Source organism: Bubalus kerabau, chromosome X (assembly GCF_029407905.1).
Source record: "Bubalus kerabau isolate K-KA32 ecotype Philippines breed swamp buffalo chromosome X, PCC_UOA_SB_1v2, whole genome shotgun sequence".
In the NCBI taxonomy this organism is placed as follows: Eukaryota; Metazoa; Chordata; class Mammalia; order Artiodactyla; family Bovidae; genus Bubalus; species Bubalus kerabau.
The window spans coordinates 49,094,977-49,120,427 of record NC_073647.1 but is presented as its reverse complement, the minus strand read 5'-3'; the positions used below and the strand labels follow the sequence as shown (position 1 = coordinate 49,120,427).

Below are 25,451 nucleotides of genomic sequence, written 5' to 3'. Positions count from 1 at the left end.
TAACGGTAACTCCCTGCGGAGAAGCAGTGCAGACGCCTGCATCTGCCACTAGCAAGCGGGGGCTGGGCAGGGAGGCGTGGACTGCATTGCTTAGACTAAGGACCGGGCCTGAATGCCCCAAGGGCAATCTGAGGGAACTAACTTGAGATAGGAAACCAGATTGTGGGACAGCTACCCTGTGAAAAGCCCTAATCTAAGACACCACCAGGCCTGCTCACAGAACAAAGGACTGAGCAGAGCTAGCCGCCTGCAGACCAGCCCATCCCCCTCCGGAGACACATAGGTGAGGGCAGCCAGAGCCAGAAGGGGGCAATTGTGGCCCCAGAGAGGCATTATCTACCAAACTGCAAGCAGGCTTGTTGCTAACCAATACTTCTTGGGATTCTGGACGGTCAAAATCTGCTTGAGAAGGTGCGCCGGTTGTACACCCAGAAAACCAAGCGGCAGGGACCGGGGAGGCAATAAGTCGCAGCAACCACACTCGCCAAACACCTGGTCACCTGAGCTGCTAGGACCTGGGAAGGGCACAAAACGGAGGCCCAAAACGCAGGCCCAACCGAGTCTGCGCCTCTGAGGAGTACCCGAGTACCTGAACCTGAGCAGCTTAGACCTCTTAAGTGCATTTAACCCAGGGCCGGCCTGAAATAGTTCCCAGCAGAGCAACCTAGAGCCTAAGCAGTGTAGACAAGGAAAGCACACACGCTGTGAGCGGGGAAAAAACCAGTGTGGCTGAGACACTGTGAGCACATGCCAGTGTTATTTGTTTGCAATGTTCCTCCCTCCCCACAGCATGGCTGAACAAGTGAGCCTAAAAAAGTGGCCACCACCACCCCCTTGTGCTAGGGTGGAAATTAGGCACTGAAGAGGCCAGCAAACAGAAGAAGCTAAAAACAGAAGGAACCGCCTTGGAAGTGACAGGTGCAATAGATTAAAACCCTGTAGTTAGTATCGACTACATAGGAAGGGACCTATAGATCTTGAGAAGTATAAGCCGGATCAAGGAACTATCTGAAAATGAACTGACATACTATTATCATTCTTTAATTTTTTTTATTTTTAAGTCCTTGATTACTCCTTTAATTTTCATTTTTATAACATACTATTACTTTGCAAAAAAAGACCCAATTTTTTAAAGCAAACTTCATACATATATTTTATAATTTTTGTGACTTTTTTTCTTTAATATTGTATTTTTGAAAATCCAACCTCTAGATTTTTAATTTCTGCTTTTTGGTATTTGTTATCAATTTTCTACCTTTAAGAACCCAATCTTCAGTACCCATTTTTACTTGGGAGTGAGACTACTGGCTTGACTGCTCTCTCCCCCTTTGGACACTCCTTTTTCTCCACCAGGTCGCCTCTATCTCCTCCCTTCCCCTTCTCCTCTCTACCAAACTCTGTGAATCTCTTTGTGTGTTCTGGATGGTGGAGAACACTTAGGGAACTGATTACTGGCTGGATCTATCTCTCTCCTTTTGATTCCCCTCTTTATCTTCCTGGCCACCTCTGTCTCCTTCCTCCTTCTTCTATTCTCGGTATAATTCCATGAACATCTCTACGCGGTCCAGACTGTGGAGCACACATGAGGAAGTGATTACTGGCTAGCTTGCTCTCTCCTCTTTTGATTCCTCCTTATCTCATCCTGGTCACCTCTATTTCCCTCCTCCCTCTACTCTTCTCCATGTAACTCTGTGAACCTCTCTGGGTGCCCCTCACTGTGGAGAAACTTTTCATCTTTAACCTAGATGTTTTATCAATGGTGCTGTATAGATGGACAAGTCTTGTGGCTACTGTAAAAATAATACCGAAAACCAGAAGCAGGAGGCTTAGTCCAAATCTGGAGAACACAAGAGAACTCCTGACTCCAAGGAACATTAATCAATAGGAGCTCATCAAATGCATCCATACCTACACTGAAACCAAGCACCACCCAAGGGCCAACAAGTTCCAGAGCAAGACATACCATGCAAATTCTCCAGCAACACAGGAAAATAGCCCTGAGCTTCAATATACAGTCTGCCCAAAGTCACTCCAAACCCACTGACATCTCATAACTCATTACTAGAAACTTCATTGCACTCCAGAGGAAGAAATCCAGCTCCACTCACCAGAACACCGACAAAAGCTTCCCTAACCAGGAAACCTTTACAAGGCACCTGTCCAAACCCACCCACAGAGAGGAAACTCCACAATAAAGATAACTCCACAAACTGCCAGAATACGGAAAGGCCACCCCTAACACAGCAATATAAACAAGATGAAAAGGCAGAGGAATACCCAGCAGGTAAAGGAACAGGACAAATGCCCACCAAACCAAACAAAAGAGGAAGAGAGAGGGAATCAACCTGATAAAGAATTCCAAATAATGATAGTGAAAATGATCCAAAATCTTGAAAACAAAATGGAGTTACAGATAATTAGCCTGGAGACAAGGATTGAGAAGATGCAGAAAGGTTTAACAAGGACCTAGAACAAATAAAAAAGAGTCAATATATAATTAATAATGCAATAAATGAGATAAAAAACACTCTGGAGGGAACCAGCAGTAGAATAACGGAGGCAGAAGAAAGGATAAGCGATGTAGAAGATGGAATGGTAGAAATAAATGAAAGAGAGAGGAAAAAGGAAAAATGAATTAAAAGGAATGAGAACAATCTAAGAGACCTCTGGGACAAAGTTAAATGCCCCAACATTTAAATCATAGGAGTCCCAGAAGAAAAAGACAAAAAGAAAAACCATGAGGAAATACTTGAGATAATAGTTGAAAACTTCCCTAAAATGGGGAAGGAAATAATCACCCAAATCCAAGAAACCCAGAGAGTCTCAAACAGGATAAACCCAAGGTGAAACACTCCAGGACACATATTAATCAAATTAACAAAGATCAAACACAAAAAACAAATATTAAAAGCAGAAAGGGAAAACCAACAAATAACACACAAGGGGATTCTCATAAGGATAACTGCTGATCTTTCAATAGAAACTCTCCAGGCCAGGAGGGAATGGCAGGACATACTTAAAGTGATGAAAGAAAATAACCTACAGCCAAGATTACTGTACCCAGCAAGGATCTCATTCAAATATGAAGGAGAAATCAAAAGCTTTACAGACAAGTGAAAGCTGAGAGAATTCAGCACCACCAAACCAGCTCTTCAACAAATGCTAAAGGATCTTCTCTAGACAGGGAACACAGAAAGGGTGTATAAACTCGAACCCAAAACAATAAAGCAAATGGCAATGGGATCATACTTATCAATAATTACCTTAAATGTAAATGGGTTGAATGCCCCAAACAAAAGACAAAGACTGGCTCAATGGATACAAAAACAAGACCCCTATATATGTTGTCTACAAGAGACCCACCTCAAAACAAGGTACACATACAGACTGAAAGTGAAAGCCTGGAAATAGATATTCCACGCAAATAGAGACAAAAAGAAAGCAGGAGTAGCAATACTCATATCAGATAAAATAGACTTTAAAACAAAGGCTGTGAAAAGAGACAAAGAAGGACACTACATAATGATCAAAGGATAAATCCAAGAAGAAGATATAACAATTATAAATATATATGCACCCAACATAGGAGCACCACAATATGTAAGACAAATGTTAACAAGTATGAAAGGGGAAATTAACAATAACACAATAATACTGGGAGACTTTAATACCCCACTCACACCTATGGATAGATCAACTAAACAGAAAATTAACAAGGAAACATAAACTTTAAATGATACAACAGACCAGTTAGACCTAATTGATATCTATAGGACATTTCACCTCAAAACAATGAATTTCACCTTTTTCTCAAGCACAAACGGAACCTTCTCCAGGGTAGATCACATCCTGGGCCATAAATCTAGCTTTGGTAAATTCAGAAAAATTGAAATCATTCCAAGCATCTTTTCTGACCACAATGCAGTAAGATTAGATCTCAATTACAGGAGAAAAACTATTAAAAATTGCAACATATGTCTCTTTCAATTCTGGTTTCCTCAGTGTGTATGCCCAGCAGTGGGATTGCTGGATCATAAGGCAGTTCATCGCAGCACTGTTTATAATAGCCAGGACATGGAAGCAACCTAGATGTCCATCAGCAGACGAATGGATAAGAAAGCTATGGTACATATACACAATGGAGTATTACTCAGCCATTAAAAAGAATACATTTGAATCAGTTCTAATGAGGTGGATGAAACTGGAGCCTATTATACAGAGTGAAGTAAGCCAGAAAGAAAAACACCGATACAGTATACTAACGCATATATATGGAATTTAGAAAGATGGTAACAATAACACTGTATACGAGACAGGTAAAGAGACACTGATGTATAGAACAGTCTTATGGACTCTGTGGGAGAGGGAGAGGGTGGGAAGATTTGGGAGAATGGCATTGAAACATGTAAAATATCATGTATGAAACGAGTTGCCAGTCCAGGTTCTATGCACGATACTGGATGCTTGGGGCTGGTGCACTGGGACGACCCAGAGGGATGGAATGGGGGAGGGAGGAGGGAGGAGGGTTCAGGATGGGGAACACATGTATACCTGTGGCGGATTCATTTTGATATTTGGCAAAACTAATACAATTATGTAAAGTTTAAAAAATAAAATAAAATTAAAAAAAATTAAAAAAAAAATTGCAACATATGGAGGCTGAACAACACGCTGCTGAATAACCAACAAATCACAGAATAAATCAAAAGAGAATCAAAATATGCACAGAAACAAATGAAAACGAAAACACAACAACCCCAATCCTGTGGGACACTGTAAAAGCAGTGCTAAGGGGAAGGTTCATAGCAATACAGGCATACCTCAAGAAACAAGAAAAAAGTCAAATAAAGAACCTAACTCTACACCTAAAGCAACTAGAAAAGGAAGAAATGAAGAACCCCTGGGTTAGTAGAAGGAAAGAAATCTTAAAAATTAGAGCAGAAATAAATGCAAAAGAAACGAAATAGACCACAGCAAAAATCAACAAAGCCAAAAGCTGGTTCTTTGAGAGGATAAATAAAATTGACAAACCATTAACCAAACTCATCAAGACAAAGGAAGAAAAATCAAATCAATAAAATTAGAAATGAAAATGGAGAGATCACCACATACAACACAGAAATACAAAGGATCATAAGAGACTATTATCAGGAACTATATGCAAATAAAATGGACAACTTGGAAGCAATGGACAAATTTTTAGGAAAGTACAACTTTCCAAAACTGAACCAGGAAGAAATAGATAACAGACTCATCACAAGCATGGAAATTGAAGCTGTAATCAGAAATCTTCCAGCAAACAAAAGCCCTGGTCCAGATGGAACACTGTGGAGATTCCTTAAAAAACTGGAAATAGAACTGCATATGACACAGCAATCCCACTGCTGGGCAAACACATGGAGGAAACCAGAATTGAAAGAGCCACATGTACCCCAATGTTCATCACAGCACTGTTTATAACAGCCAGGACATAGAAGCAACCTAGATGTCCATCAGCAGACAAATGGATAAGAAAGCTGTGGTACATATACACAATGGAGTATTACTCAGCCATTAAAAAGATTACATTTGAATCAGTTCTAATGAGGTGGATGAAACTGGAGCCGATTATACAGAGTGAAGTAAGCCAGAAAGAAAAACACCAATACAGTATACTAATGCATATATAGGAATTTAGAGAGATGGTAACAATAACACGATAAGAGAGACAGCATAATAAACACAGATGTATAGAACAGTCTTTTGGACTCTGTGGGAGAGGGGGAGGGTGGGATGATATGGGAGAATGGCACTGAAACACATATATTATCATATGTGAAACAAATCACCAGTCCAGGTTTGATGCATGATACAGGATGCTTGGGGCTGGTGCACTTGGATGACCCAGAGGGATGGGATGGGGAGGGATGTGGGAGGGAGAGTCAGGATGGGGAACAGGTGTACACCCATGGTGGATTCATGTCGATGTATGGCAAAACCAATACAATATTGTAAAGTAATTAGCCTCCAATTTAAATAAATAAAGAAAGAAAGAAACAACAGTTAGAAAAGGACATGGAACAATGGATCAGTTCCAAATTGAGAAAGGAGTAGTATGTCAAGGCTGTCACCCTGCTTATTTAACTTATATGCAGAGTACATCATGAGAAATGCCAGGCTGAATGAAGCACAAGCTGGAATCAAGATTGCTAGGAGAAATATCAATAATCTCAGATATGCAGATGACACCATCCTTATGGCGGAAGTGAAGAAGAACTAAAGAGCCTCTTGATGAAAGTGAAAAGAAGAGAGTGAAAAAGCTGGCTTAAAACTCAGTATTCAAAAAACAAAGATCATGGAATCCAGTCTCATCACTTCATGGCAAATAGATGGGGAAACAATGGAAATATTTATTTTCTTGTGCTCCAAAATCGCTGCAGCCACGAAATTAAAACACACTTCCTCCTTGGAAGAAAAGCTATGACAAACCTAGGTAGCATATTAAAAAGCAGAGACATTACTTCGCTAACAAAGGTCTGTATAGTCAAAACTATGGTTTTTCTAGTAGTCATGTGTGGATGTGAGACTTGGACCATAAAGAAAGCTGACTGCTGAAGAATTGATGCTTTTTTGAACTGTGGTGTTGGAGAAGACTCATGAGAGTCCCTTGGACTGCAAGGAGATCAAACCAATCAATCCTAAAGGAAATCAACCCTGAATATTCCTTGGAAGGACTGATGCTGAAGCTGAAGCTCCAATACTTTGGCCACCTGATGCGAAGAACCGACTCATCAGAAAAGACCCTGATACTGGGAAAGACTGAAGGCAGGAGAAGGGGATGACAGAGGATGAGATAGTTGGATGGCATCACCAACTTGATCGACATGAGTTTGAGCAAATTCTGGGAGATAGTGGAGGACAGGGAAGCCTGGCATGCTGCAGTCAATGGGGTCACAAAGAGTCCGACATGACCGAGTGACTGAACTGAACTGGGGGATGGATACATGGGAGTTCATCATACCATCTCCTACTTTTGTAAATGTGTGAAATTTCCAATAATACAGTTGTATTTTAAATCTTTTTAAGGGATTCAGGGTGGGGAAATTAAGAGAGTTAAAGATAGTTTATTTAGATTTTTTAAAGATAATTACTTTTTAAAAAATTTATTTATTTTTATTAGAGGCTAATTACTTTACAATATTGTACTGGTTTCTAATATAACCTTTAAAGCCATAAACACAGTTCCTAGTGTAAAATATAAAAGATAGTGCATCATTCAAGTAAGAAAAATATGTACAGAAACTATAGTAAAATACTAGATAATGAAGTAGGGATCAAATAAACATGGAGATAAAGTGCTATGTACAGGATCTGGGAAGCAGTCAGCCTAGTACAGGAGGTATAATTCATTACAGGGGTGTGTTGACAGATATGTATGTGTTCTCCACATTTGGGGGAGAGGAGGAGCTGTTTTCAAAATCGCATGAAGATTTTGCATATTTACATATTCAGTCAGTTCAGTTCAGTTCAGTCACTCAGTCGTGTGTCCAACTCTTTGCGACCCCATGAATTGCAGCACGCCAGGCCTCCCTGTCCATCACCAACTCCTGGAATTCACCCAAACTCATGTCTATCGAGTCGGTGATGCCATCCAGCCATCTCATCCTCTGTCATCCCCTTCTCCTCCTGCCCTCAATCCCTCCCAGCATCAGAGTCTTTTCCAATGAGTCAACTCTTTGCATCAGGTGGCCAAAGTATTGGAGTTTCAGTTTTAGCATCAGTCCTTCCAAGAACACCCAGGACTGATCTCCTTTAGAATGAACTGTTTGGAACTCCTTGCAGTCCAAGGGACTCTCAAGAGTCTTCTCCTACACCACAGTTCAAAAGCATCAATTCTTCAGCGCTCAGCTTTCTTCACAGTCCAGCTCTCACATCCATACACGACTACTGGAAAAACCATAGCCTTCACTAGATGGACCTTTGTTGGCAAACTAATGTCTCTGCTTTTGAATATGCTATCTAGGTTGGTCATAACTTTCCTTCCAAGGAGTAAGCGTGTTTTAATTGCATGGCTGCAATCACCATCTGCAGTGATTTTGGAGCCCCAAAAAATAAAGCCTGACACGGTTTCCACTGTTTCCCCATCTATTACTCATGAAGTGATGGGACCAGATGCCATGATCTTCGTTTTCTGAATGTTGAGCTTTAAGCCAACTTTTTTACTCTCCTCTTTCACTTTCATCAAGAGGCTTTTGAGTTCCTCCTCACTTTCTGCCATAAGGGTGGTGTCATCTGCATATCTCAGGTTATTGATATTTCTCCTGGCAATCTAGATTCCAGCTTGTGCTTCTTCCAGCCCAGAATTTCTCAAGATGTACTCTGCATATAAGTTAAATAAGCAGGGTGACAATATACAGCCTTGTATATTGTGGCCCACTGGAGAAGGGAATGGCAAACAACTTCAGTATTCTTGCCTTGAAAACCTCATGAACAGTATGAAAAGGCAAAATGATAGGATACTGAAAGAGAAACTCCCCAGGTTGGTAGGTGCCCAATATGCTACTGGAGATCAGTGGAGAAATAACTCCAGAAAGAATGAAGGGATGGAGCCAAAGCAAAAAACAATACCCAGTTGTGGATGTGACTGGTGATAGAAGCAAGGTCCGATGCTGTAAAGAGCAATATTGCATAGGAACCTGGAATGTTAGGTCCATGAATCAAGGCAAATTGGAAGTGGTCAAACAGGAGATGGCAAGAGTGAACGTCGACATTCTAGGAATCAGCGAACTAAAATGGACTGGAATGGGTGAATTTAACTCAGATGACCATTATATCTACTACTGTGGGCAGGAATCCCTTAGAAGAAATGGAGTAGCCATCACGGTCAACAAAAGAGTCCGAAATGCAGTACCTGGATGCATTCTCAAAAACGACAGAATGATCTCTGTTCGTTTCCAAGGCAAACCATTCAATATCACAGTAATCCAAGTCTATGCCCCAACCAGTAACACTGAAGAAGCTGAAGTTGAATGGTTGTATGAAGACCTCCAAGACCTTTTAGAACTAACACCCAAAAAAGATGTCCTTTTCATTATAGGGGACTGGAATGCAAAAGTAGGAAGTCAAGAAACACCTGGGGTAACAGGCAAATTTGGCCTTGGAATATGGAATGAAGCAGGGCAAAGGCTAATAGAGTTTTGTCAAGAGAACACACTGGTCATAGCAAACACCCTCTTCCAACAACACAAGAGAAGACTCTACACGTGGACATCACCAGATGGTCAACACCAAAATCAGATTGATTATATTCTTTGCAGCCAAAGATGGAGAAGCTGTATACAGTCAGCAAAAACAAGACTGGGAGCTGAGTGTGGCTCAGATTTACATATTACATTTCCTCAAAGTAAAGATCAGATCAATATACTGAATACAAGATTCCACATTACTTGAGGAAGACATTTGGGTTGAGATAAACCATTAGTCATAATGATTTCCTTATCCAGTCATGAAAATATTTAATAGGAAAGATGTGACACAGAAAAATATTAAACACCTATTATATGCTGGAACCAACAATGTGGTGGATACTCATTTCAACTGATTTTCAAAAGAAACCTCCCAGTTAGCCAGACACTCTTCACTGAGAGCCGTGGTGGCTTCCTGTTCGACACTGTTTGGGAAGAACCAACAAGGTGGCTGAATCCCGAAATCCTCATGACATCAAGAAATTAAACCATGATGACTGAGAGAGCAAGAGGCAGAATGCAATAGAATGCGTGCTACACCCTTGAAAAAAAGGGTGCATCAGTCCCTACTGGAACCATGCCAACTGACCACTGACAACACAACTTCTGCTTGCATCATTTCACCAAGACTCATCACCTGAATAAGAGGGGAGATCCTTCAACAAACTCGGTGACCATGACAGCAACCTGCCCAAGATGGGGTCTCTCAGTATGGCATTTCAGTCTCTCTTTGACGAGCACACCTTGGAACACAGTGACAATGAGAGCCAGCCTCAGGGAGGGTGACTTCCCTGGCCACCAAGGTGAGACGTGAATGTCTTTACCCTTATCTTTACCTTTTCTATAAGGTAATGATCTTTACCTTTCCAATAAGTTGCAGCAAAAGATCCACTTAAGTGCTTTCGTTTCCACTCTTCCTTCCAATAAAATAAGTTGGCTTAAGCTCCACATTCAGAAAACTAAGATCACGGCATCTGGTCCCATCACTTCATGGTAAAGAGTTTTAGCCTCTGTTTACTTTCATGCAAAAGAACACAACATTTGGATGGAGGTGCAGCAGGAGAGAAGGAGAGAGAGAGTGTGAACAGAACCCCATGGGAATCAATAGATTTCCAGAAAAAGGCCAAAGGGGGCTCCAGGAGGGCATGCCAATGGACCAAGCTGAGATGGCTAGGTTAGCGTCACCTCGATGGTGATAGCTTGGCCAAAAGCACTTCAGCTTAGCTTGGGAGAAGTTGGAAAGAACACGTCAGGTGGCATGAAGGATGAGGCTGATGGAATTGTTGACAACTAGAAGACAAGATGGAGAAGGCAACGGCACCCCACTCCAGTACTCTTGCCTGGAAAATCCCATGGGCAGAGGAGCCTGGTAGGTTGCAGTCCATGGGGTCGCTAAGAGTCGGACACGACTGAGCGACTTCACTTTCACTTTTCACTTTCATGCATTGGAGAAGGAAATGGCAACCCACTCCAGTGTTCTTGCCTTGAGAATCCCAGGGATGCGGGAACCTGGTGGGCTGCCGTCTATGGGGTCACACAGAGTCAGACACGACTGAAGTGACTTAGCAGCAGCAGCAGCAGCAGCAGCAGCAGAAGACAAGAGCTCCGCTCTCCTCCCTCGGCAGAAGCCAAAGACACTACCTTCTGTACCAAGTGGTCCCTGAGTGGCTCCAAATGAACACCAGGAGCCTGGTCTCAGGAGGGGAGGCCATCACATGGGCAGGGGCATGGCTAGGGCACCAGGAATCTGAGTTTTTTCAGCATCTACAGGGACCAAGGATATCTTCCAGTCTGCAGACAGAGATGAGCAGGGGGACGCTGGGATCGGGGTGGGGGTTTTCCGGATGTGCACTTCCACCTAGGGCCTGACCCCGCTAGGACACCGGAATGGCCTGAGGAAAGGACGCTGACATGGAAACACAAAGCAAAGAGGAGCCGGCTGCTGCCAGTACCTGAAGTTTAGCATCATCCAGCACTTACCTTTCCAGGTCCTCATGTCGTCTAAACCGGAAAGGGAGATTCTTCTGGGCACCACAGTGCCTTCTGGCTTCTTGAGACTACTGGGCCCTCTGCACAGGAACTGCTCCTTGTGCCACCATTCAGAGAGATGGCTCGGCTTAGGGGGGCGAGGAGGGGGTATGTTAGACATCACATCTAGTTCTTTTACCCCATAGGGCAAGGAAGCTTGGTTTTGATCAAACCAAGAATTTAAGGAAGTTTCCCCCAGTGGTAAAGCAAAGTGGTCCCTGGATGGGCCATTGACATCTTTCATCCAGATCAGGGTGGCCTGGGGCCTCATGGAGGGGGCCTCCTGAGACCCGTTCCCAGGGTGCGAAGGGCAGGCCAGGCTCCCAGAGGGTGGCGGCTGTGGGCAGTCCACAAAGACGTCGTCAAAGGAAGCCTGCTCCAGTGAGCGCTCTGAGTTTGACCAGCTGTCACATCTGGTGGGGAGACTGAGGGAAGAAAAGCACAGACATTTGACTGAAAGGTCACAAGTCCCCACAGCGGCTGTTGGTACTGCTACACCTTTGGCAGAAGTTTGAAGGAGAAAGCCACCCACCCACCACAAAGCCATGCTGTGGGGGAAAAAAGGCCATGCTGCCATCATGCCCCCTACTCTAATGTTGCCATTTTTTTTTTAACTTTTATAGTGACATTCCCTTCACACCCCTCAGTGACAGCAACCCCTTGATGCAGGGGGAAAAAAAAAAAGGTTTGTTGATTTTTCTCATTATCTAAGTGGAAGATACAAATGAAAATGCAAGGTTAGAAATGAAAGCCACAACGCCAAAATGCCTGAGTCATTCTGTTTGGTGTACCACATGCTTCGGCCTTGATAGTGGTTGATAGGGATCTGGCCCTGCCCTGGTGGCAGCAGGAAGCGAGGGGAGCAGAGATACACCCATACACCCACTAGAAGATGCTACAGCTAAACGGCCTGATTTGCAGCGAGGGCATGGCAGTCACAGAGGCTGCAAGAGGAAGCAGTGTGGGTTCTGCCAATAGAGGAGGCCGGGCGCAGAGGCATACCTGGCGTGGTGCAGTCTTCCCGTCTCGCAGTTGGATAGAATCAGATAATCAGGAAGCAAGAACAACTCTGACTCACTTCTGGTTTCCTCAGTGGCTACAGTACTAGTGCTCAGGTCATCTCTTGGCAGGGAGCAGACAGCAGGGTTGGTGAGAAGGGAGCTGGAGGGGGAGGGCTGTGCGGAGGAGGGGGCGCAACAGCCACTCTCCATGGAATCTGCAGGACAAATCGTTTCCCAGCAGAATGTTTAAGAATGGCTAGAACACAGTTTCTCAGATGGCATCTAAGAAGCCAAACAGAAGATGAAAATCACAGCTGGTGTTTGTACTGATGGAGAAGACCATTTCCCCAAGCTATAAACAACGTCTGGGGAAGAAGGCCAATGTTCCAAGAGTGAAGTGTTGAATCAACTAAGGGCAAAATAAAGCAATCTTTCTTGGCCTAAAAATCTGCAGATAGTCTACACACAGCTTCTTCATGGCCCTCTGCATTCATCACTGTTTATTCACTCAACAAATATACACATATATATGCATAACAAATATATATACGTATACTTACATATGTATTTGGGCACATGTGCAGGCATGCAGATATAGACATATATGTCTACTTATGTCTATATAGATACCTTCTCTTGCACCTACTATGTGCATGGGACTGTTCTAACTTTGCCAGCCAAGGCAAAGACTCTGCCCCCATTGGCATTTACAGCCCACCAGAGGAGAGAGACAAGTAACACATAAAGAGCAGTGTTTACGCTCAGAGTACCTCTGCCACACAGTTGGTCTGGGGATGAGAAGAGCTAATACACAAAAGCATTTAATGGAGTTACTGGCCAGGGTACACATGATGTGCTGCCTACCTATGGTTACCAGAGACAGAACCAAACACTCTATGTGAGAAGCCACAATACAGCCCCTTCAGGCTTGGTTCTCAGATGAAGAGGAATCAACCCCTACAGTTCAGTTCAGTTCAGTCACTCAGTCATGTCCGACTCTTTGCAACTCCATAAATTGCAGCATGCCAGGCCTCCCTGTCCATCACCAACTCCCGGAGTTCATTCAAACTCACATCCATTGAGTCTGTGATGCCATCCAGCCATCTCATCCTCTGTCGTCCCTTTTTCCTCCTGCCCCCAATCCCTCCCAGCATCAGAGTCTTTTCCAATGAGTCAACTCTTCACATGAGGTGGCCAAAGTACTGGAGTTTCAGCTTTAGCATCATTCCTTCCAAAGAACACCCAGGACTGATCTCCTTTAGAATGGACTAGTTGGATCTCCTTGCAGTCCAAGGGACTCTCAAGAGTCTTCTCCAACACCACAGTTCAAAAGCATCAATTCTTCGGCACTCAGCTTTCTTCACAGTCCAGCTCTCACATCCATACATGACTACTGGAAAAACCATAGCCTTCACTAGATGGCAAAGTAATGTCTCTGCTTTTGAATATGCTATCTAGGTTGGTCATAACTTTCCTTCCAGGGAGTAAGCGTCTTTTAATTTCATGGCTGCAATCACCATCTGCAGTGATTTTGGAGCCCCAAAAAATAAAGTCTGACACTGTTTCCCCATCTATTCCTCCTCCAAACAAAGGTGGGGGGAGGCTACAGGGAACAAAAGAGGTCATGGGGGATTTGCCCACCCTCCAACTTCAGGCCAGAACTTTCTGTTTTGTGCCTGGTGCCTTACTCCTTTGTGCTCCCCTTGGCATACTGGGAAACATGTTGTGTATCTACGTTTTAGCATCACTGCCAAATGAGGAAACAGAAGTTACATACGACATGAAATACAAATATGCATCTAATTGCACCCAAGGTAGGGACTAGGCATGAAGAGTGAGCAGCAAGGCTCTGCTGGGTTGCACAGTGTCTTGACAAATTCAGTGCAACTTTGCAAAGAAACTCTGTTGCAGCAAGGGCAACAGACTGCCATCATTTCATTTCCTCTTACTCGAGTGCTCTCAAAGTTCAACGGTGTAATTGAGTAGCTTCACCTAGTAAGCTTGCCTGCGTCGTTTAAAGAAAAGGACTTCGTTGGCAGGAAGCACACACAGCCTCACGTTTGTCTAGAGAGGGATGCAACTCTGACTCTTCCGCGCCACCTAGTGTTAGAATGTGGTTATTTCCGTGGAAGATGATAAAGCACCCAGTTAAGGAGGGAAAAGGTGAAGCAACTGTATGCCATGGGATTTAAGGGTAAGGTTGGCCTGCTAGGCTAAGAGGCTAAAAAAAACGAAGATTCGAAGTCTGTAGTTTGAGGATCAAGGCATGGTGCCAGGGGCTCAATAGCAACATCCACGAAAGGGAGTTAATTGTAACCTTAAGTGCATTATAGCCAGTATATTACATAGAAACGGCAGTGTGTGTGTGTGTCTGTGTGTGTGTGCGTGTAAAAGAGAGAGCAAGAGTGGCAGACAAAGAGCCACATGGGTCATTTGCTCCCAGTGCCCCAAAATGGTTCAGAGCAAACTTAGAACTCATTTCCGTTGCAGAGACCTTGAGCCACTTGGACGTAAGCAGAAACCTTCCCTGCGTGTGACAGGCAGCCTACTTCTTTCTTTCTAAAATTTAGCACTGAACAACACAATAGGCAACAGAAAACCTGGAGTTCCTAGAATTTTTTTAAAGACAGCAATATTTGATATTTCTAGAAAACCCGGCAGCAGCAGTGTGGGGAAAATCAGAGCTGTACAGAACGTCCCCACCCACATTGTGCTTTCTCTGCCTGCGTGTCCTGATGATGGCAAAGCCACTGGCCGGCTTTGAAGGGACCAAAGTGGCTCCTCACGCTCTGTGGGCAGTTCCCGGGCTTGGCCACCCAGTTCCCCTACCCCCCTGGCGCACTTGGGGCCAACACCTTTGCCTCAGCCCCCCGACTCCCCACCCTGAGTTGGCTCTTACCTCCTCTGTCCTCCAGGTGGCCGAGGTTGCAGACCTGACTGATGCTGTGCACCCACACCTGCATCTCTTCCTCCGTCTTGGCCACCAGATAGAACGTGCGAGACGTGGTCTTGACAATGAACACGAAGTGGTTCTGGAATTCCTTGCGAACGAAGCCCGGGCCCGCATGCTTCCAGACGGCGCATTCGCTGAGGTCAATGGTGCGGATGGGCTTGCTGGCACGCTGGCTGCGGTAGTACTCCAGCACGTCGCGGTCGCCACTCAGCCGGCCCCGCCGCAGCACGAACCAGCGCCGGCGCCAGGCCTGCGGGAGAGGCAAGTGGACATTGGCCCCCGTGATAGGAAGCCCCGGAGCACACTCGGCCTCTTCCACTTTTCCCGTCGGCCATCGTGGTGGGGGGTAGCCATGGGAGTCACGCCGCCAAGTCGAGTAGAAATATGCACTCATCACAAAGGCATGCAACACAAATTTACGGGCACCCATGCTTTAAAAAATTTTAGGGACTTCCCTGGTGGTCCAGTGGATAAGACTCCGAGTTCCCAATGTAGGGAACCCAAGTTCGATCCCTACTCTGGGAACTGGATCCCACAAGCCACAACTAAGTGTCCTCACCCCACAACTAAGACCCAGCACAGCCAAATAAAAAAAAAAAAAAAAAAGAAAGAAAACTTTAATAGTGAAGGGCAGGAAGGAAGCTTTCTTACCCCTATATACCTCAATCCAGTGCGACCTAACCTAGTCGTTGAACTTGTAGAGGATTGCTCAACAAGAAAGGGAAAATCATACACATTGGCGAGGAGAGCAGATTATCATTAGCTTAAGTTAATGACTGTCTAAATTATACCAATGGATGTGAACTCGAGGGAGGGTGCAAGGATCAGAAAATGTGAAGTAAAAGAAAATCAGTACTGTGAAGTAGAGAGATGGGTAGTGCCAGCAATTCTTTACAGATGTTTTTTTTTTTCTTTTAATTGGAGGCTAATTACTTTACAATATTGAATTGGTTTTGCCATACATCAACATGAATCTGCCATGGATGTACATGTGTTCCCAATCCTGAACCCCCCTCCCACCTCCCTCCCCACACCATCCCTCTGGGTCATCCCAGTGCACCAGCCCCAAGCATCCTGCATCCTGCACCAAACCTGGACTGGCGATTCGTTTCCCACATGATATTATACATGTTTCAGTGCCATTCTCCCAAGTCATCTCCCCCACCTCCCTCTCCCACAGAGTCCAAAAGACTGCTCTATACATCTGTGTCTCTTTTGCTGTCTCGCATACAGGGTTATCATTACCATCTTTCTAAATTCCATATATATGCATTAGTATACTGTATTAGTGTTTTTCTTTCTGGCTTACTTCACTCTGTATAATCGGCTCCAGTTTCATCCACCTCATTAGAACTGATTCAAATGTATTCTTTTTAATGGCTGAGTAATACTCCATTGTGTATATGTACCACAGCTTTCTTATCCATTCATCTTCTGATGGACATCTAGGTTGCTTCCACGTCCTGGCTGTTATAAACAGTGCTGCGATGAACATTGGGGTACACGTGTCTCTTTCAATTCTGGTTTCCTCAGTGTGTATGCCCAGCAGTGGAATTTCTGGGTTGTATGGCAGTTCTATTTCCAGTTTTTTAAGGAATCTCCATACTTATCATAAAGCAGGAGACACTTCTGCAACCACCACCTAGGTCAGTATTCCTCCATCAAGGAACTGAGATGCCCTCGGGGACATCTGAAGATAGCCCTGTGCTGCCAGTCAAGAAGGCTGGGGGCATGGAGGGTGCACACTGTCTGGCCTAAAGCAATCCTCTGTGCCCTCTTGAGAAACACCATAATAGGAAGGAACTTCCCTTAGTGCTATAGGAATCTGGGAAACAGCCAAATCTTGAGGTCAGATGATTAGGTAAAGTTGAGTCCAGGCTCAAAAAAGAAAAGAAACCAGAGCTGAAATAGGGCAGGCTGCTCCACAGGCCACTGCAGTGTCATTTGGGCCTGACACATTGAGAAGGCCACCAGCTTTGGCTTTGACTAGGGTGGCGGGGCAGGGGGAGAGAAGCCCCGTGTGGGGTGTTCTCAGCTCCCTCCCTGCCCAGGGGCTGCAAGATCTGAGGCAACAGAGAATTTGATGAGGTGCTGAATGGTGGATATGACCTGCAATCAGGGCTCAGAATGGAAAGCCCCTTTGATGCTGGGCAAGAGGCAGAATCAGAAGGGGAGGGGGGGAGGCAAGCAGTCACCCCACGTGAGGTTGGGACAGGGAAAAGGAAACAGAACCTGGCAGGTAAGGCCTGGCTAGGGTCTGCCTTTAGGGATGGTGTAAAGCACTCAGGAGGAAAAGGGGACGACAGAGGATGAGATGGCTGGATGACATCACCGACTCGGTGGACGTGAGTTTGAGTGAACTTCGGGAGTTGGTGATGGACAGGGAGGTCTGGCGTGCTGTGATTCATGGGGTCACAAAGAGTCAAGAGTCGGACACAACTGAGCGACTGAACTGAACTGAACTGAAAGCGCTCAGGAGACATCTGGCCCCTTGGAAGAGGGACAAAGCAGTGTAATTAAGTGCTTGTTTTTAAGACGACAGAAATAACAGCATTTGTGTAGGCTTATGGGAGTCATGGAAGAAGAAGCATTAATGATTGGAGAACTTTCTGTCACAAAAACCTGGGACTGGATAGCATGGAGCCCCTGACCGCGAGAGGAAGCTCCAGCGTCACTGTCAGGATGAGAGAACGCCCTGGGGCGCCAGGGGTACCCCAAACTTTCCAAAGGCCACTTTGGTGGGGAAATGTGAAGAGGAACTTTGTTGTACTTCCCAAAAAATGTTTCTAAAAGAGGAAGTCAAAGTGGAGGCTGAAACAAGTTTCAAGTTAACTGCTGTTTGTTTTGTAGAAACCCATTTCTTAGCCTTGAATAACTGTTGGTGGGCTGGGGCTGGGGAACACGATTAGGGCTCACCAAGTAGCTGGGGTGCTGAGGGAGGGGGAAGAGACAAAACGGGAAGATTTCAATCCCACGAAGGAGCACTCTGCTAGGAGAAGGACACAGACATTCGTTCAGCAATTATCTGTTGACATCCTAACAGGCTGGCCAGTGGGCAGACACGGGGGGGAATGGAGGTGAACCAGCCATTGAACAGACCCTGCCACTCAGTCTTGTGGGCAACAGAGGAAATGGGCACATGGGATAAACAGACAATTTCTGTCAGCAAGATCAGCGCTATGAAAAGGGAGAGCTAAGATACTATGGGCATACCCAGGAGACCTCCTTCAGGTAGATGTGGTGGCCAAGCTGAAAGTAAAGAAGGGCCAAGGATGCAGCCACATCCAGCACAGTCTGTGTGTGAAACTTACGAGCACACCCTCCCTCGAGTTGTTAATCTCTGCCCAAGACTTGTGATAATACAAAAGCTGAAATGACACTTTCTTGGAGCATTTTACTAAGTAGGTGGGACCAGGCTTCTAGAAGTGAAAGATGCATGACAAAGACCTTTAAAAAGCAGTCAGCCAGCACTGAAGTGAAGCTCTTCACAGGGACACAGTTCTGCAAAGAACTTATCGAAAGAACTCAGGGGTCAAGATGAAGACACTCCCATTGGACAAAGATGGAGCAATTCAAGCTTTAATAAATTGTAATAATCACAGTGGCTTGAAATCCATCAAATATATTTAAACCTGAGAGTTCATCATGATATTAAACAAGAAAAAGAATGTGTCGTCCTCAGAGCAGGTGAGGGAACCACTTCATGATCTTTTCACAAATGTATGCTGACTAATAAAGGAAAACCAATGATACAATTAGAATCTCACCATTTTGCTTGCCGCAGTGCATTCGCAAGCAGCGGTGTTCGCCCTCAACAGTTGCTAACTTATGAAGAGGAATATGCAAATGTGAAAGTTCCACCCACGAAGCTAGACTGTGGGAAATTCTGTGGTCAAAGGCCCAGGTTCTTCAACAGATAAATGACAAGAAAAAGAAAGGCCAAGAGGATCTATGGAGTAAATGAATCTTAAAAGATAAATCAAAAATTTTCTGTGGGCTTATTTTTTATTGAAGTGTAGTTTATTTCTGATTTTCTGTTAATTTCAGGTGTATGGCACATAGATTCAGTTACACATCTATATATATACATATATATTCTTTTTTAGATTTGTTTACATTATAGGTTATTATTAATATAAGATATTGAATATAGTTCCCTATGATATACAGTAGATCTTTGTTTCTTTTATGTATAGTAGTCCGGACCTGCTAATCTCAAACTCCTAATTTATCCCTCTCCTGCCCTATCCCCTTTGGTAACCATAAGTTTGTTCTTTATGTCTCTGAGTCTGTTTCTGTTTTGTAAATAAGGTCATTTGTATCATCTGTTTAGATTCCACATATAAGTGAGGTCATATTATATTTGTCTGTCTTTTTCTGACTTCCTTCACTTACTATGATAATCACTAGGTCCATCCATGTTGCCACAAATTGCATTGTGGCACTCTTTTTTTATGCCTGAGTAGTATTCTTTTGTATTATTGTGTCTAGGGGATGCCCTTTTGAGTAATAAAAAATTAAAGAATGCAAAGAAGAGATGTGTCTACATGTCAGGATAGTAGTCACATATGGGGAACAGGAGAAGGTTGTGGTTCAGATGGGGTACATGATGAGGCTCCAGCAGTGGGTGGCAAAGTTATTTTTCAAGCGGTTGGTGGTTACAAGGGGAGGGTGTGGTCATCTAAGAAAAATTCATAAAGCTATACATTTGCCCTATGTGGTTTGCTATATTTGTGTTTTCTTTGACAATAAAAAGGATTTTAAAACAATTCCTCTGGACAGGGCATGTTCATGGATGTGTTCACTGTGTGCCAGGCATGGGAGGGGCTGCTAGCTCTTCCCATGGGGAGAGATTCACATTTCACAAGGGCAGGATCGCAAACTCCACAGCAAAACTTTGTCACCTTGAAAGTAACTTGTAAAATGACATGGGATTGTTGGCCCCCAGGGCACCAGGCATCACATTCCCCCACTGTACCCCACTGGGCCCTGAGGGCTCCTCTAGCTCTGGCCATGAAGGATCTATTTCCCATCAGCCTTTCCTGCCACAGCCACTAAGGTGACTCATTACCACCCTACCAGCATTATCTCCACAACAAAAACCTGCAACATCCTGTAACATTGTGGAAAAGTGTTTGTGCTCATTTCTCAGATGTGAAGGAGGTGAAACTAAACTCCTCTAGAAAGCTGTGATGCAGATCACAGACCTGTTGATTTGCCTGGAATTGGTTGGGGAATAACTGGATCTAATCCCTCTGATAATGAAAGTTATGTGCTGTCTTCAACCATCTTCAATACAACTTGCTGATTCTGTTTACAAACACCTCCTGGTTGGTTTCTTGATAGAAAGGGACACCCAGGTTAAACAAAGGTGCAAGTGATTGCAAGGCTGAGGCAGGCACTGTGCAGTGGCAGCCTTGGTTATCCAGGAAAGAAGGACTGAGACTCGAATCTGAATTTCCCTGTTATGGACTGAAGTGTCTCCTGCCTCAAAATTCCAATGTTTAAGTCCTAGTGCTCAGCACCTCAGAAGGTAACCTTATTTGGAGACAAGGTCTTTACAGAGGTAATCCAGTTAAAATAAGGTCTTTGGTGTAGCCCTAATGTAATGTGACAGGCACATTTATAACAGGGGACACTTGGAGACACAGACATGCATGGAGTAAAGATGATGTGAAGACTCAGGGCACTGACAGCCTCTCCAATCCCAGGAGAAAGGCCGGGAACACACCTTCCCTCATGGACATCAGGAGGAACCAACTCTCCTCATGCCTGGATTGTGGACTTCTGGCCTCCATGACTGGGAAATGATACGTTTCTGTGGCTTAAAACTACCCAGTTTGTGGTACTCTTACAGCAGCCCCAGGAACCTAAGACATTCCCCCACTTTTATTCTGCATCTGAACCACCTGGGAGAACTTCCACTTCTAGCCACATTGGTGTGCTTAGCCCTGAACTTGCCCCCACCCACAAAACCAACTAGAAAACTAGACCAAATATATGAATCCAATGACTTCTGACATTGAGCAACAGTCAGCTGTGGTGTATAGGAGAAGAAAACAATGTGACTGAGTCTCAGACTCTAGCATTCTAGCTCACAGCCTGTAAGCCTGTTTCTAACTGATGGTATAGGGAAGGGGCTCCCAACAGACCATGGCAATCTGGCCAAGTTGGGAAAGACAGTTCAGCATTCTGGAGGGTTGAGGTAGCTGGGAATCAGTAGGGAGAGGCACCAAAGACAAGGGTATTGGGTAAAGAGCTCCTGAAGTCCACATGGGAATTCCTTTATGGGACAGTGGCTGAATACTAACACCCCATGTTAAGTTCAGTCATTCAATTGTGTCCAACTCTTTGTGACCCCTTGGACTGCAGCACGCCAGGCCTCCCTGTCCTTCACCATCTCCCAGAGCTTGCTCAAACTCATGTCCATCGAGTCGGTGATGCCATCCAACTATCTCATCCTCTGTCATCCCCTACTCCTCCCACCTTCAATCTTTCCCACCATCAGGGTCTTTTCCAATGAGTCAGCTCTTTACAACAGGTGGCCAAAGTATTGGAGTTTCAGCTTCAGCATCAGTCCTTCCAATGAATATTCAGGACTGATTTCCTTTGGGATATACTGGTTTGATCTCCTTACAGTCCAAGGGACTCTCAAGAGTATTCTCCAACACCACAACTCAAAAGCATCAATTCTTCGGTACTCAGCTTTCTTTATGGTCCACCTCTCAAATCCATATATGACTACTGGAAAAACCATAGCTTTGACCAGACGGACCTTTGTAGGCAAAGTAATGTCTCTGCCTTTTAATATGCTGTCTAAGTTGGTCATAGCTTTTCTTCCAAGGAGCATGGGTCTTTTAATTTCATGGCTGTAGTCACCATCTGCAGTGATTTTGGAGCATAAAAAAATAAAGTCTCTCACTGTTTCCATTGTTTCCCCATCTATTTGTCATGAAGTGATGGGACCTGATGCCATGATCTTTGTTTTTTGAGTGTTGAGTTTTAAGCCAGCTTTTTCACTCTCCTCTTTCACTTCCATCAAGAGGCTCTTTAGTTCCTCTTCGCTTTCTGCCATAAGGGTGATGTCATCTGTGTTTCTGAGGTAATTGATATTTCTCCTGACAATATTGATTCCAGCTTGTGCTCCATCCAGCCCTGGCATTTCTCATGATGTACTCTGCATATAAGTTAAATAAACAGGGTGACAATATCAGTCTCCTTTCCCAATTTGGAACCAGTCCATTGTTCCATGTCTAGTTCTAACTGTTGCTTCTTAACCTGCATATAGATTTCTCAGGAGGCAGGTAAGGTAGTCTGGTATTCCCATCTCCTGAGGAATTTTCCACAGTTTGTTGTGATCTACACAAAGGCTTTGGCATAGTCAATGAAGCTGAAGTAGATGTTTTTCTGGAATTCTTTTACTTTTTCAATGATCCCACGGCTGTTGGCAATTAGATCTCTGGTTCCTCTGCTTTTTCTAAATCCAGCTTGAATATCTGGAAGTTCTCAGTTCATGTCCTGTTGAAACCTGGCTTGGAGAATTTTGAGCATTACTTTGCTAGCGTGTGAGATGAGTGCAACTTGTACAATCTTTGACATTGCCCTTCTTTGTGATTGGAATGAAAACTGAGCTTTTCCAATCCTGTGGCCACTGTTGAGTTTTCCAAATTTGCTGGCATACTGAGTGCAGCACTTTCACAGCATCATCTTTTAGGATTTGAAACAACTCACCTGGAATTCCATCACCTCCACTAGCTTTGTTCATAGTGATGCTTCCTAAGGCCCAGATGACTTCTCACTCCAGGATGTCTTGCTCTAGGTGAGTGTGAGTGATCACACCATCGTGATTATCTGGGTTGTGAAGATCTTTTTTGTACAGATCTTCTGTGTATTCTTGCCACCTCTTCTTAATATCTTCTGCTTCTGTTAGGTCCATACTATTCCTGTCCTTTATTGTGCCCATCTTTGCATGAAATGTTCCCTTGGTATCTCTAATTTTCTTGAAGGGATCTCTAGATTTTCCAGTTCTATTGTTTTCCTCTATTTCTTTGCATTGATCACTGAGGAAGGCTTTTTTTCTCTCTCCTTGCTATTCTTTGGAACTCTGCATTCAGATGGGTATATCTTTCCTTTTCTCCTTTGCCTTTAGCTTCTCCTCTTTTCTCAGCTATTTGTAAGGCCTCCTCAGACAACCATTTTGCATTTTTACATTTCTTTTTCTTGGGATGGTCTTGATCATTGCCTCCTGTATAATACCATGAACCTCCATCCATGGTTCTTCAAACACTCTATCTATCAAATCTAATCTCTTGAATCTCATTGTCACTTCCACTGAAGGGATTTAATTTAGATCATACCTGAATGGTCTAGTGATTTTCCCTACTTTCTTCAATTTAAGCCTGAATTTTTCCTATAAGGAGTTCATGATCTGAGCCATAGTCAGCTCCCAGTCTTGTTTTTACTGACTCGAGAGCGTCTTCATCTTTGGCTGCAAAGAATATAACCAGTCTGATTTCGGTGTTGACCATCTGGTCATGTTCATGTGTAGAGTCTTCTCGTGTTGTTAGAAGAGGGTGTTTGCTATGACTAGTGCATTCTTTTGGCAAAACTCTTAGCTTTTGCTCTACTTCATTTTGTACTCCAAGGCCAAACTTGCTTGTTACTCCAGGTATCTCTTAAATTCCTATTTTTGCATTCCAGTCCCCTATGATGAAAAGGACATCTTTTTTGGTGTTAGTTCTAGAAGGTCTTGTAGGTCTTCATAGAATCATTCGATTTCAGCTTTTTCAGCATTAGTGTTTGGGGCATAGACTAGGATTACTGGGATACTGAAAGATTTGCCTTGGAAATGAAGAGAGATCATTCTGTCATTTTTGAGATTGCATCCAAGTACTACATTTCAGACTCTTTTGTTGACTATGAGGGCTACTCCATTTCTTCTAAGGGATTCCTGCCCACAGTAGTAGATATAATGGTCATCTGAGTTAAATTCACCCATCCCAGTCCATTTTAGTTCACTGATTCCTAAAATGTCAATGTTCACTCTTGCCATCTCCTGTTTGACCACTTCCAATTTACCTTGATTCATGGACCTAGCATTCCAGGTTGCTATGCAAATTGTTCTTTAGAGCATCAGACTTTACTTTCATCACCAGTGACATCCATAACTGGGCATTGTTTTCACTTTGGCTCCATCTCTTCATTCTTTCTGGAGTTATTTCTCCACTCTTCTCCAGTTGCATATTGGGCACCTACCAACCTGGGGATTTCATCTTTCAGTGTCCTATCTTTTTGCCTTTTCATACTCTTCATGGGGTTCTCAAGGCAGGAATACTGAAGTGGTTTGCCATTCCCTTCTCCAGTGGACCACATTTTGTCAGAACTCTCCACCATGACCCATCTCTCTTGTATTGCCCTACATGTCATGGCTCATAGTTTCATTGAGTTAGACAAGGTTGTGGTCCCTGTGATCAGTTTGGTTAGTTTTCTGTGATTACGGTTTTCATTCTATCTGCCCTCTGATGGATAAGGATAAGAGGCTTATGGAAGCTTCCTGATGGGAGAGACTGACTATGGGGGAAAATGGGTCTTGTTCTCATGGGTGGAGCCATGCTCAGTAAATTTTTAATCCAATTTTCTGTTGATAGGCGGGGCTGTGTTCCCTCCCTGTTGTTTGGCCTGAGGTCAAACTATGATAGGGGTAATGAAGGTAATTTTGACCTCCTTCAAAAGGACTTGTGCATGCATTGTTGTATTCAGTGCCCCTAACCCTGCAGCAGGCCACTGTCGACCCATGCCTCCACCAGAGACTCCTGGACACTCACAGGCAAGTCTGGTTCAGTGTTTTGTGGGGACACTGCTCCTTTTTCCTGGCTCCTGGTGAACACAAGGTTTTATCTGTGCCCTCCAAGAGTCTCCCAGTCCTGTGGAAGTTCTGTGATCAAATCCCTCTGGCTTCCAAAGTCAAATTCCCTGTGGGTTCTCAGTCCATTTGCTGGATACCCAGGTTGGGAAATCTGTTGTAGATCCTAGAACTTTCTTAACAGTGCCAGAATTTCTTTGGTATAATTGTTCAATCCATGAGGTGAATCCAAAAACAGTTACTGGACACCCAGAAACTGATCAACTACCAGAGCTCACACAGGGATGGGAGAGGTTCAGACCAGCTAGGATGGAGAAACCTGAAACATTCAGGAGAGACTTAGAGTCAGGCCTCAGTATAGGTTCATCTCATCCTCCCCTGAG

General features: G+C 44.1%; 1 protein-coding gene across 1 annotated transcript in view; it reads right to left on the bottom strand.

Annotated features, from left to right (window-relative positions):
• GAB3 (GRB2 associated binding protein 3) overlaps positions 1-25,451 on the bottom strand; it is a 91,029-nt gene that overhangs the window by 46,560 nt on the left and 19,018 nt on the right. The window contains exons 2-4 of the mRNA XM_055564099.1: positions 15,153-15,456; positions 12,255-12,468; positions 11,205-11,677 (exon numbers count right to left, since the gene is read on the bottom strand). Of these exons, the coding sequence (XP_055420074.1) occupies positions 11,205-11,677; positions 12,255-12,468; positions 15,153-15,456 (991 nt within the window). The remainder of the gene's footprint in view (positions 1-11,204; positions 11,678-12,254; positions 12,469-15,152; positions 15,457-25,451) is intronic.